The 14,269-nt window shown below is 38.5% G+C and overlaps 1 protein-coding gene across 1 annotated transcript in view; it reads left to right on the top strand.

Moving 5' to 3' along the window:
• DCDC2 (doublecortin domain containing 2) overlaps nucleotides 1–14,269 on the top strand; it is a 51,901-nt gene that overhangs the window by 30,639 nt on the left and 6,993 nt on the right. Inside the window, exon 8 of the mRNA XM_005420963.2 lies at nucleotides 7,534–7,634. Coding sequence (XP_005421020.1) covers nucleotides 7,534–7,634 — 101 coding nt within the window. The remainder of the gene's footprint in view (nucleotides 1–7,533; nucleotides 7,635–14,269) is intronic.

Below are 14,269 nucleotides of genomic sequence, written 5' to 3' on the forward strand. Positions count from 1 at the left end.
CACAGACCATATAATTCTGGTATTGTCAAAGAAGAGGAAAAGACTGCTGAAGAAAGAGAGAGCTTCTCATTTGCAGAGATTTTACAAGACCTGCTGGCTTATTCCTTGCATAGTAGGAGACAAATCTGTATGAAGAAATGAGAACCCTTTTTGCTGTAGGTGTGTACTGTTACAGTGCTGGATCATTGTAGCCAGAGCATTCTAATGCCAGTGTGGAGCTAAGATGATGATAAACCTTGCAGCCACTTTATTCAAACACACGAGTTTCTTTGGGTTTGCTTTTAGGGAAGTGAATACTTCACAAAATGTTAAATAGGATAATACATACTTATCAGCAGGAAAGCATGCTACTTAATTTCTAGCAGGAGGGTGTAAAAGTTTGGAATGATAGGGCCAGGGCAGACATTTCAGGGCTTTTGCATTTGTTTAGTGACAGTTTAGCCCCTGGCACACAACTGTACTCAAGAGAAGGCCGAGTTATGGAACAGGCACAGAATTTAAAAAAATGTGGCTGAATGAGAACTGGTTTCTTAATTTAAAAATGCAAATGGCCTTCCTTAATGATCTATAATTTAAATCAATTAATAAATTGGATGCTTTGAAACATGGAGAGTAAGTGGGATGAAGGGCCAAAACAGGGAGAGGGAAGAAAAAACTTTTGTATTATGACAGTCAGTCCTTTATTTTTGTAGCTGTTGATGTATAAAGATGACTGAGCTATGGCAGCTTTTCCTTTGCTCCAGCATTACCATATTTCCTATCAGTAAGGGAGAGTGCTGCATACAAGGCAACCTCTAGAACCACCTTTTGCAGTTTCTGTTGAGGTAATCAGATGTCAGCATGCTCTAATAGCATAAAATTATATTACAGATTTAAAATTTTCAAAAGAGAGGAAGCAATTACTTAAAAACTTGAGGCTGCAGTAGTATCAAGGGAAGAAAAATATGTACTTTTTAATATTCTCAACAGTTTCATATGTATATTGCTAGCAGGTTCTTTTCAATTCCATTGCATTTTGATGACAGGAGTCACAGGCATGAACACACATACAGAACTGTCATGAAGGCAATGGCTCTTTGTTGGAAATGGGTCTTGTTCAACAGAGATGCTTTTAAATTAAATAAACCCCAAAACATACACAAAACAAGAATATAAAATTATGTTGTCTGCAGGCATAAACAGATGTCCTCCTTTACTTCACAGCAAACTATTCAATTTTATGAGGCACTTTTTTTATTTTTTACATTTTGGTTTTAATTTTACTTACTGCTTTTATGATGCAGCCTCTGTTGTAAGTCACATTAATTTTTTTTATAGTCACATTAACTTCCTTCCTTACCTATAGGGCTTGTACCTAGTAAATGCCTCAGATTTCCACAAAATATTCAGGGCAGATTATGATTACAATGACTTTTAAAATTTCTACTACTAAACTTAAATCAGTTTAAAATTTGAAATGCATTAATATCTCTATAATTTTGTAATTTTTGCTGCAATAAATGTTTCATAGTTAATGATGTTTAGGAAAGGAGCTTATTCCTGTGCTTAGTTATTTTAAAAGTACAGATTTCTTATCAGCTAGTTTAAGATATAATTTAATTGGTATTTAATAAAGTCATATAACCTTGTTTATCAAAGCGTAGAAAAACAATTCCAGCTGAAATACTGAATGGCATCAAACAGAAAATGATCTTTCCATTTTAGCCAAGTCTTGACGGTTATACATGCACCAATTTGTGGTTTCTTTCTCTACATGCTGAACTGAATGCACAATACACTGAACACTTCTGTGTTGAGACAACTACTAAAATGTGACCAGTGAAATGTTGCTAGTCGAAATCTTTTGGGCATTTATAAATTTGCTCTTGCTGGTAACTTACCTGTTCTGTACCTATCAGGAGATTAGGAAGTAAAAATCTAGAAAATAGCTGGAAAATTCTCCTGAATGGGCAGCAGAATCCCTTTCACACAAATGAATTCCTAGGGCTGCAAGGCCAGCAGGAGCTGGCATGGGTAAGGGCCAGGACAGAGTAGGTAACTCTCAAAATGAAGATGTTTGACTTTTAAGAGTCATTGTGCAAGTCATTAGGAAGTCTTAAAATTGTCTTAAATTTAATGAATTGGTTTGATCAGTCCATTTGCAACAAAGAGCTGAAAAGCTCTGCAGGAGTGCAGTAGCACCTTCTATCTTTGGTGAAAGCAGCTGAGTACTGAGCTGCTTGCTTTGAGATAGACCGTGGGCAAGTACAAAATCCGAAACCTCACCCCCTGTTTACCAGTCATTATCCTTTCCAAGGTTCTCATCCAAACCTGACCCACAGTGCCTTTTGTCTCACCCATAGCCTCTGGACCTGATTACCAAAGACTAAGTGTAGTGGTAACATCCTGCTCCTGTAATTTCACTGCCTTTTTCAGCTGGAAATTTCTCTTGTTCTTACTGTTTGTGTGGTTTCCTTGTTCCTAGCTGTAGAGGTTGGCCATAAAGTAGGTGCCAGTGTTTCAACATCATTTCCAGCTATCATTTCAGTTTACTTGGGGCAGGTTGAGTTGGTCCATGGCTCTTTTGAAGCAGTAGTTACCTTTCCTTGGCAGGGCTGTTACCAGGCTCCAAATGTTCCCTTTCCTGGTAATCCTGACAAGACTTCAAGGAATTCCGAGCTTTAAGCCATCTGAATCCTCCTGAGATTTCATCACTCTTTCTCTCTGTGGGATTATGGAGCTGGAGAAGAAGTGGGAGAGAGCACAACTCTTGAAGATACTCCATAGGAAAGCACTTATGGTTGCAGGTTTTTTTCATCTCTTTAGTGTGAAACTAAAAAATCCTATAAGAACTCTTTCCACTCTCCAGAGTCTTAATAAGTATTGCTTGTTGAAAAAATAAATATGAACAAAAAATACTTGCCTGAAAACAAGCAGCATTTTTTCATTGCTGGTTTTGTTTTGTTTTTTTGGTTTTTTTTTTTAGAGATTACATTCTATGTGTGTGGTAACATTGGAACATAGATATTCAATTGCTGGTAGGTAGTAATCCAGCATTCCTCTTTGCAGGCTTTCCTGAAGGAAGATTCTTTTAGGAAGCTTAAATTGGCTTGGATACCTGCTGACTTGGGTTTTTTTCCCCATTCATTCTTTCAAGCTTCCACTCTTCTACTCCCTAAAAGCCATTTTTCTGCCTTCCAGCCAGTGCATTGGACCCCATTGCTTCCTTTCTTCTCACTAGTATTTCCTGATCTTTCTATTTAATCTTATACAGTTCCTCATTCCACATATTTTTTCTAACATCACTGTGCCTTCATCTCCCCTCAGTGTCTCTATCCTCCAGCCTGTGCATATTCTCTCTCCACCTGGCTGCTCCTTTTGAATGATCTGTTCTTTGCCCTTCTGCAGATTCTTCTTACCCCTTTTTACCTAAATTGCTGAACATGATCCTGCTTTAAGATAATCAGAAATAACAGGAGATATTTTGGTTACCTGACTCTCTCTGTTTAGGGTATAAAAAATAGTGCTGATTTTTGGCTCAAGGTAGTCTATGATCACACAGTGACTGGAAAAACTTAAAAAACTCCAGTGTCTTCTTTTTGTCTGGATACCATAGAAAAATATCCTCACAGAAGATCACAAAACTTCCAGTAATATTTTGCTTGGCTTCTTGACAGAAGCTGCATGTGCTGTGGCATGGAGAACCGAGAACCTAACTGAAATAAATCCTCTGTTTATACTTACCAGCAATGCTGTGGGGAGACACACCTTCCTGTCTTACCCCCTTTCAGAGCTCTTCTGCCCCAGTGTTTCCATGGCCCTGTCTGTGGTCAGTTTTCAGGTACTTTGAGGCACAAGAAAATCAGAACTGACTCATAAAAGAGGAGCATGTTTAATTTACAATTTTGTATTAACCGTTTGGAGTAGTCATAAATGTCCCATTTAATGGAAATGCTGGAATTTTTCTTTTCAGCAGGGTACACCACATATTTCTGCTTCAACAGAGATTGCAATAGAAGCCCATAACAATACAGGATGAAGACTTGCAAAAATGGTTTTTCATGTAATTTATGGCATTTTCTAAAATACTTTCTTGTTTTTTCTCCCTTAGAGACATGTGAAGAAACTCACTAATGATTCAGACACAGAGATGTGAAATATTGCATCAATAAGATTTTTTCATACTTTTTTTTCCTAAACCAAAAAGCATTATCTATAAAATATGAGGCAAAGTTACCCAACTGAAAACATTTCCTTGGAAGTAACTCAGAGCACCGATAATTGTGATTAATGTGGCCTGCAAACTCCTGTTGACAAGATCTTGACACAGAATCAAACAAACAAGAAATGTGTTGGCCTTTCACACAGCTTCCATCCTCCAGATATTTGTAACTTTACATGCAGAAGGTGTAAATACTTCTGTCTGTAGAGTAGCAATGCTAATAATGTTAACATTTTAAGCTATTTTCATAATGCTCCATTTATTCAAATTAATTTAGTGAAATTATTTTGCAATTTTTGTATTTCTTTTCACTTTTTGTAACAAAAGACGACAGTGTGTGTCCTAATGTAAGACTAATTGCAGTCCTTGCCATTTCCTTTGGAATTTTTTGTTCAAGTATTACAACTTCTCCATTTTTCAGTTAGTGTCATTTTTTTCTTCATCTGTTTTGGCACATTTCAGACCTAAGTGTTTTAATTCCTTCTCTGACTGTACACATATTTTGGACATCTGTCCTCCATTCTCTTACGTTTGTGCAGAGGTAAATAATTAATTTCCCTTTTGTTGTAAATGTTCTATTTTACTTAAATAATATTTTCAGTCTGTGGAAGAACAGGAGTGCTCTTTCTCTTGAGAATGCTTTCTGTGCAAGACAATGAACAGTAGTATCCCCGAGAGATGCTGCAGTGTTGTGCAGAGTTCTTTTCAACTAACATATTTTCACTTCTGACCAGCTTTCTGAGCAAACACCTGCTAGGAAGTGCTTGGAGGAAATTCCATGGAGATTTTTGATTTTGCTTATTGAAATCCTGCTGTTGCTACCTTTTTGGGCACTCTCTTTTAAATGAGAAATATGATTCCTTACTGAAACTTACAGTCTTCTTTCCTTTCTCCTGCTCCCTCCTGGTTCCATGAGTAAGTTTTTTCAAAATACTGTGTAAGTCTGTCTCCGTGAGTTGTTCAGCATAGCCCTGAGCCTGATCTGCTCTTCTAAGAAGAGGTGCTTTAAAAATGAGACTCTTGAGTGGATTTGGCTCCAGGGCTAACACATGTTCCTCTCCCTTTTACTCCTTTTGCCCTGGAGTAAAAACCTGATGAAAATTGCCCCTGCACCCAAATCCTTTTTACCTCTAGAGGCCAGACAGTCCCCATTTTGGTTGAAAGACTTGGGGACCTTGAAGGCAAAGGTGTTATTACAGAGCCTAAATGGAAAGATAGTAATACTAAATACAGTTCTTTCAGACACTGAGTTGACCTTCTGTAGTTCAGTGGGCCAAGAAATCTAGGGCAAGGTTATTTTCTTACATACTTAAGGGAAAGCCTTGAAATAGGAGAGTCTTCATGGTGGCTTTTAGGGAACATATCACATTTCCCTCTCAGAATATGCTGGAAATCTATAACTCAAGTGCCTGTGATGAGAGGCAGCGATGATAATACCAGGTAAGAGAAACAGAACATTCTGTCTCTTAGAGAGCTCAGAAAAATGGGAAATGTGAAGTGCATTGATTCTTTGAAAAAGTACAAGTAGCATCTGTTCAGATGCATTTTTTTGTTATTCTCAGTCACTCCACGTTTTTATTGCTGATTTTGTCAAAAAACCCAAACAAGTCTTGTGTCAAAGGGGATTAGTAATGAGATATATACAGGTAGATTGTCCAAGATTTATCATACTGCTATCAAGTATTGAATGTCCTTTGTTGGTTTCAATGGAACATCCATGCATTGTATTTAGTAAATCCCAAGAAAAAAGAAACTAAAAAAGAAAATTATTATTTTCATGTGAAGTACAAAAATGAGGTCTTGAAAACCATGTGTGAGTTTTTTAGGATAAGAGTCCAAGCAATGATGCTAGGACCCCTCTGGTATTTCCAACAGGGATACTTTCAGAGGATGAGTAGTAGTATGGATCTTTTGGTAGGGTGGGGAGGTTCCAGCAGGACTGATGCCTGGATAGTCAAGCTGCTCTGTCCATCAGGAAATCTTTCTCCTAAGATGCACCCAGCAGTACCACTTTGGAATTTCATTGTGATGTGCCATAGAAACCCCCATTTCTGCCTCTTCATTTCTGGGAGAATGGCCTTCATTTCTGGTCCTCTGGGCAGTGGCTGTCAGGCTACTGTCCAAGGCCATCTGGCATCTCCCCTCCGGTCAGCCATTTGCAGCAGTATGGTGCCTCAGAACTTGTTCCCAGGGCAAACCCTTCCCTTGGCTCTCATAGTGATGAAAAAGTAACTGGAAAACTACTGGAGTAGTCAGTGCTGACTTTTTATGTGGATAGACTCTGGATTTCTCTAGGTCTTGGGGTTTTATTAATTACTTTTCCACCTAAGTGGCTCTGTGCTACACTAAAGCTGCTCATTTAGCAGCAGCAATGCAGATCAGTTTGCATTGTCAGTTGATATTAGCAAGTTCAGATTCTTTCATGAAGAACTAGAAGGCAGCCAGAAACAATGGAAATACTTTCTTACTGTAGTTACATATTATATTAGATATGGACACATCTTCGTCTTTCCTAGATCAGTGGAGTGAGATGATTTGGAGTAACTAATGCCTTTAATTTCTGGGCTGTTTTCAGTTCAGGGGAAAATACAGAGGATCGTGCATCACTTGGAAATCATTTTCTGTATGTACCTATATTCACTTTCCTAATTAGCTGATATCATAAGACTTGTGCTGGAAACTTCAAAGACCCCTAGTTACTTCTTATACTCAGGGAAAAGAAATTACTTAAACTAAATGGTGTAAAATCTCTGCAAAATGTAACTGTTAATCCTTGTTTTCCAGGAGTACGTGCTTTTTAATGCGGGTGTGGAGTTTCAGCCACAGCTCCACATGCATGTGCCCAGAGTTGAGGAGCAGAGCTAATACAACCGTTTCTCTTAATCTTTTAACCCTAATCTGATTCAGCATGTTTGTTTTTGATTCAGAGACTGAAATTTTTGATAGATGTATGTTATAAGGCTCATTACTAAAGGATACTCTAATTGGCTGTAGAAACAGAAGTATTATGTTGTTGTTGTTGTAATGTACCTAGTTCAGATTCACTCTGGACAAAGGAACTTCAGATCCAGGACTTTGTTCAGTTCCCTTTCCCTTTGCCTTTTCTCCCACCTTCCCCAAGTGGTGTAGTATGTAAGTATTTGTTGTTAAAGGGAAAGAAAAACCAATTGACAGCAATGGGAGACTGAAGACTTGAAAGAACTGTATGGGGAATGATGGGTCAGCTCAGAAAGCTGTTCTCAGAAGCAAAATTGAATGTGCAGTTCAGTAGCTGAGCCACACTGTGTCACTATTGGACTTCATTTCCTTCCACTCTATCTTTCCCATTATAGGTGAAGACATTTACAAAGCCAGAGAAGAGGGGTCTGAAATGTGGGGGGCAGTTGAAGTGCAAGAAGATGAAGATACTCTTGTGGAAGTTCCACTGGACCAGGTAGTGATCAAGCTTTAAATAAATGTGTTTTTTTGGTTTTTTTTTTTTTTTAGAGATTACAGATTGTGTGTTGTTTCTCTTTTCTTTCCTCAATTTCTTTCAAGTGTGTAGTGTAATTCTGTGGGGATGACTGTAAGCTCAATAATACTGCTTCTTTTATGGCAGCTTGAGCAAATCTCCCTTTCTGTGTTAATATGTCAAATGTCAGTTACCTTTTCATCAGCTTCAGAGCTGCTCTGAGAGCTCTTACAGAGCCTTAGAGAATCAGGACTCCCTACTGTTACATCCTACCAAATAAGTTCACCTGAATTGCAGTCTCTTTATACTGGTAGAGCAGTATTCCTCCAATCCTGGACCACAACAGGTGCAGATTTGTCTGATTTTTTTAAAGCTGACAGCACTTTGTTCTGTTGGAGCAACATGGTGCTTCGTTGGCCAATTTTTTAATTCTAAGATTTATATGCAATAAATAGGTCTTGATAACTAAATATAATATTATATCTCCCTTTTTGTACTTTGATTTTAAGTCCTGTGGACTGAAATAATACAAGGACTAGGTAAATTGAACTAACAGTAACAGCAGTTATTGTCCTTTATCTTGCTTTCAGTGTAGACTTCTGTATTTGTAGGAGAAATTGGAAGAAGTGTGGTAAGAATGGGGAGGAAAATATCCTTAATGAGGGTGGAGACTGGATTTGTGGGCTAAAATTAAGGTGAAAAACCAGCTGGTTTGCTGAGATTTAAAAGATCAGCTGGTTGGGATTTAACTGGCACCTCTTTACAGATGGTGGTCCTCATGGTTTGATACTGGATCTGAGACATTATAATATGTTCATGGGTCACACAGATTATGGCATGGGACACAGCCTTATTCAGGCCCAGCTGTCGTTATCAGGTGAATACAGGGCTGTCTTTCAGAGCAATCTCAGCAGCTTGAGGGAATAAGGGTGACTTGAGCCTCATGAAGTTCCACAAGAAAGAGAGGTACAAAGTTGGGCACCTGTAGTGCAGTTAACTCTCAGTGCAGTCTGGAGACAGGTGGGCTAGAAAGGAGCTGCAGAAAGGCCATGCAGCTCCTGTGGTTGGCAAGTTGAGTTGGTGGTGCTCCCTGTGCGGATGAGGTGGACTGTGCAGGCTGGGCTAGTAAAAGCACAGCCAGCACATCAAAGTCACTGATTATCTTTCTTGATTCACCATCTCTGAGGTTGCATCTAGAGTATTTGTCCAGCTTTGAGTCCTTCTCAGCAGAAGAGAGATATTTAGGAGAAGATATTTTGGAGAGATATTTAGGAGAATGTTTGTCATGTTAGCACAGTGACAAACGAAAAAGTTTACGGGCTAGAGCTTATGACACTATTTAATTGCTTACTAAATAGTGCTTACTATTTAGTTGGCTGATATTTTTAAAATTTATTTGTATTGTGTAAAAGAATGCTAGACATATATGCCTTTAGCTTGTGTTCTGCTTTTAAACACAATACCTGAGGGGAAATAGATGTTGTATGAACTTATTTGCCACTTTGAAGATTGACACTATACCATCGAAAAAAAATACAGATTTTATCTTAAGCTCCTGTTGCTAAGAAGGATCATTCTCATTATTTATTCACTTCAATGGGAATTTTGTAGCTATTTTGTAGGCATTGTTCTTGAAAACACAAGAATCAGGTGATAGAGGCAACAAGAACAAGACTGTCTTGGTCCCTGATAGAAGGAATGCTACAGATGTGTCTTCTCACAGCATATACCTGCCCCAACCTCAGAGTCTTATATGATGAATACCATAGGGCTCATCAGCTCTGTTAATTGTGGTTGTCCTGGTGAGGTGTAGTGATAATTAGGATGTGTTGTGTTATATTGATAGCACTGACATTGGGGAAGAACATGCCAGCTGTTGTCTTAATCTTTGTTTCTTATGACATCCTGAAGCACATCCTACTCTGGTCTTGACAGTCTAATAATCAAATTCAGAAATTATTAGCCTGTTTGTTGGCCTCTGGAGGTGTGTAAAGAATTCCTCTGGGTAGTGTAGAACATTTGGCTGTGTAAATTGGGTTGTCAGGCCTTAGTTTTTAGGCTGACTGCAATTCTTATGAAATCCAACCCTGGAAACAGCTGCCTTACTTCTCCACAGAGATCCTACAGCACAGTCAGTAGCCCTGTGTGTCTCCTCAGTTTGCCTTTGCCTCCAGGTGGTGACCATTCCTAGGGAGGGGAAAAACTCTCTACTACCACTTTGCTGTTTGGCAGTGGAACTGTTCACATAGCTGTCAGTGAGCATCAGATGTGCTGGCAAGCTTGCAATGCTAGGAACTTGCTGAATACCTCTAAGCTCATGTACCAAGGTCCATTCATCATGTTCAGATGGAAATATTTTTCTACCAACAGATTTTGCTGTCTGGACAAGGAACTGCAAGCAGTTGTATTCGATGGGGAAAAAATATTAAAAAAATCAGTCATGCAAACTACAAATAATCTGATTTTCATGTTTCCATAAAAGCCAAGCAAAGCATCAAATTTACTGCAAAACAAGCCATGCTTTATATATAATGTTAAAACTTCATGTATAGTTTCCTTGGCAATCTCACAAGAAGCCAAGCCTTCTGAGTATCACTGAGTACTTTTTATTCCCAGATAACTAAGGTCACTCTAACCTTAGAAGCATTTAGCATTTTGCATGCTCTGGTTCATATTAATGACCATTTAAAATTGTTTTAAATTCTGTCATGTAAAGCTTTTTAGCTTTTTCTTATCTGCACTGCAGTGTATGTTATTGCTAGAAATATAGGAAAGGACAGCCAGCCAGGGCTTGACTATCTTGCATAATGCATAAATATTTACATGGCAGCTTTCACTAGAATGCTGACACTTCTGATAGGCTATCATTTCCATCAGCCACATAAATGAGGTGGTGAAGATAGAGCTTAATATTTTTTTTTCTTTTTATGCACCTTCTCTGTCTTGCTGTTTGAAATACACAGTTGAACAAATGCCAGATTAGCCATTAACTAAACCTAGTGTTATACTGGCTAGACTCTCACTTATGTCCTGTTCTGTAAAATGCTGTCTGCCAGCTGAAAACACATTAAAAGAACAGGGTTTGCTTTACTCCAGACTAGCTGACAGTTGTAATTGAACATCAAGGAAGAAAAAATGAATATTTTGCCTTAAACCAAACCAGACCTTTCTGTTCTATATTCTTTACCAAGACTTCAGCTCCCAAATACAAAATTATTAGTTTCTTCTTTTGACATGCAGGCTTACTCCAAGTTGGTTGTTTGCATCACTGTGTCAACATTCATGGGGACTGATGACAGACTATGAAATCAGTTGTGCAAATAGCAAGGGAACAAGGTGGTTCTTGACAGGGAGGCAGCAAAACAATAGTAGTTTCTTATTCGAGATAGTAATTAAGTGTGTTACTTTGAATTTGTTGGTAATAATGCAAATATATTCAAAGTAACTTCGAGGGAAAAATTTCTAACTTTTAAAGCTTTCAGAAAAACCTACTCTTTCTTTCATTCTCTGTAAGTTCTAAAATACAAAAGCAGCAGTTTCTAGTGATAATACTGAAATAACACTGCAAGTTTGCACTTGCAGTGTGAAACAGCTTATCCATTTCCATAAGCACGGTTGTTCTTCTCTCATGCTGAGCCCTTGGGAGGTGGAGTAAGCAGGAGAGTTATGAGACCTGAAGTTATCCAGTGCATGACCCCATAAGCAATTCAAGCATGTTGTTGTGCCAGCCTGCTTTGCCATGGGGTATATGATACTGGCTATTAAGATGTGATGTAGAAAAACTCCATTTGGGTTTTGGTTTGTTCTTTGGCTTATTTTCCCCCTCCAGATTCATCATCCCCATCTGGTTCTCTCCTTCTGTGTTTATTTGTAAAAATTACTTGGTGATAAATTTATGTAACAGGCACTGTTTTGGAGTTTTTCTGTAGATGTTCACATTCTTGGTTCTTTCATTATCCATTTTCTTTCCAATTTTAGAGACATGTCCACTGATTAATGCAGTGCTCCACTCATTATTTCCCATTTCCTGGGCTTGGATGCGATGTGAGATTGTGTATCTCTCCTAGGTGAGCTGAAGCTGGAGTATATCATCAGTAGCAGAAAATTTTCACCTTTCATTTGCAGTTTTCATTATGGAGTACACATTTTGCTTTAGAGACCCGAGATTCACCTCAGTGAGCAGAATAAAATGTTTATCTTCCCCATGGCCAAAGGCAAAATGTTAAAGTTTATGTTGATTCAACATTACAACAGGCTGACTGCTTGAAGAGACATTCTTTGATTAAAAAGGCTACAACTTTTCACGAGGAAACATTTTGCACTACATCAGTAAGGATTTCAAAATGGCATTTAGAAAGAACACATGCAGAACTTCTTATGCTCAAATTTCACTACAAATGATGCAGCTGTAATTTAAGCCTTATGAATTTTGAGTGCTGACAAGCCAGCAGATAATATTTTCCACTGCATGTTCTTCTTTCAGCTCCACTGATTTACACTTAATGGTGTTATTGTTTGTGTGTGTGAGATAGGGAAACTTACTCTGATTGGTTCCTTGCAGTTCGGAATGAGAAGGGAGATCTTTCCTTGGTTTCTGTGGTGCCTTGAGAAGGCTGACCTAGAACAGAGGCTAGACAGAGCTAAAGAACAAAGTAGGTATTTATTAAAAGGCCTTGATGGATACACCTTGGGCAGTACAAGAGCGCCTTCTCAAGGCGTCATCTGCATTGGGTAACTGTGATTTATGAAGTTGTAGTAGCAATGCCTGACATTGTCTTTAGAGGCCAGTGTGACCAACAGTTGAAGGGCCTTCACTTCTTCTCAGTGAAGCCTGGGAGTGTAAATCTCTTGTAAAACTAGTTTTGATGCCACTTTGAAAAAAAGTTTCCTCTGTGTAACCCTGTTTTCAAACATTTCAGCAATCCTAGAGCAGGCAGTTTCTCAAATTGCATAACTTACTTCCTTTAATTTGTATTTTTGCAGTCTCAGTAGGACATTTTTAAAAATGTTTAACAGTTTTCTTATTATCTGCAGGTATGCTCAGCAGATCATACTATATTATAGGAAGTGAAGTTTAGGCAAATTTTATTGAAAAATTTGCATGCAAAATATTGTGGGGAAAAATAAACTTAAGTGTCACTGAAGGAGATGGAAAAAGTATTTTTGACTTAGTAACATATTAGAAAATATTTTTCTAATTTTATTATAAGATCATAAAAATCTTTGAATGGTTTGGGTTGAAAAGGACCTTAAAAATCATCTCATTTCAACCCCTCTACCACAGGGAGGGACACCTTTCACTAGACCTGGTTGCTCAGGGCCTCATTATCCTGGTCTGGAACACTTCCAAGGATGGGGCATCCACAGCTTCTCTGGGCAACCTGTTCCAGTTTGTCACCACCCTCACAGTAAAGAACTTCTTCCTAATAGCCAATACAACCCTGGCCTCTGTCAGTTTGAAGTCATTCCCCTTGGTCCTGTCACTACATGCCCTAGTAAAAAGATCCTCTCCAGATTTCACAAAGGCCCCCTTCAGGCCCTGGAAGGTGCTGTGAGGTGTGTCTGCAGCCTTCTCTTCTCCAGACTGAACCCCCACAACCCTCTGAGCTTGTCTTTATAGGAGGAGAGGTCTATGTCCCTCTTATGCTGGGGGCCCCAGAGAGCAGTGTTTAAAGATGCTGGCTTCTCTATCATGGCTGCATTATGAGTAAGGAATGAAGTATGCTTCCAGTTAGTAGACAATGAAACCAATGAAGGGAGTTTGAACAGCTGTTTTTTTTCTACACCTCAAGTTCTTTAGTTTCCATTCATCCTAGTTGGACTTCTGGGTGCTGTGACATTATGAAAAATTAGACTCTGTGGATTCAGGTGCTGTATGTGTTTTTAAAAAAAAATAATGGCACCGATCTCATGAAAAAGTTGGAGTTTAAATGTTGTGGGGATAAAGACTTTTTGCCTTCAGGAACAGTGCATTTTGTGCAAATGTAGGAACTATGTGGGAAGTGTAAGACAGTTGAACCTTAACTATTCATTTGCTTGTTTTCAAGAGCCTGGGTTTTGTAAATGATGTGGAAGAGAAGAGGGCTGCTGTCACTTAGCAACACTTTCTGGTTCAGGAACAAAATGTTTCGCTGTTGGAATCTGTGCAGTGCTGCTACAAAACATTCCTGAGTAGGAGCAGGGGAGCTCTGTTCTGGAGAGCTTTGGTGCAATCGAAGTTAAGTGTTCCTGTTGCTGCATTTGTGAGATGTATTCATGCTGCTCTTCATGACCATTAAGATTTTTGTTCTCTACCTCATTGTTTGTCTGCTGTGACCATTAGCCAAGTAAACATTTCCAAACTACTTCAATAATGCAAAATTATGTTTTATATTAATGGTACAAAATAATTTCTGCCTTAAATGATTTTTTCATACTGCACTTTTCAGTATCAGTCATGTACAAACCTTCTGAGAGGTTTGCATTAGCATCCCTAAGGAAAAGAAGCCAAATGCTTCAATGTCTGAAGATTTCCTGACTTGCTGCTTTTGAGTGATGATGACATTTGGTAATGTACCTCTTAATGAATGATAGCATGATGAGTGTAATTAGAATACATGTTTCTTTTTTAAACACTC

This window comes from Geospiza fortis, unplaced genomic scaffold, assembly GCF_000277835.1.
Source record: "Geospiza fortis unplaced genomic scaffold, GeoFor_1.0 scaffold104, whole genome shotgun sequence".
NCBI classification, from domain to species: domain Eukaryota; kingdom Metazoa; phylum Chordata; class Aves; order Passeriformes; family Thraupidae; genus Geospiza; species Geospiza fortis.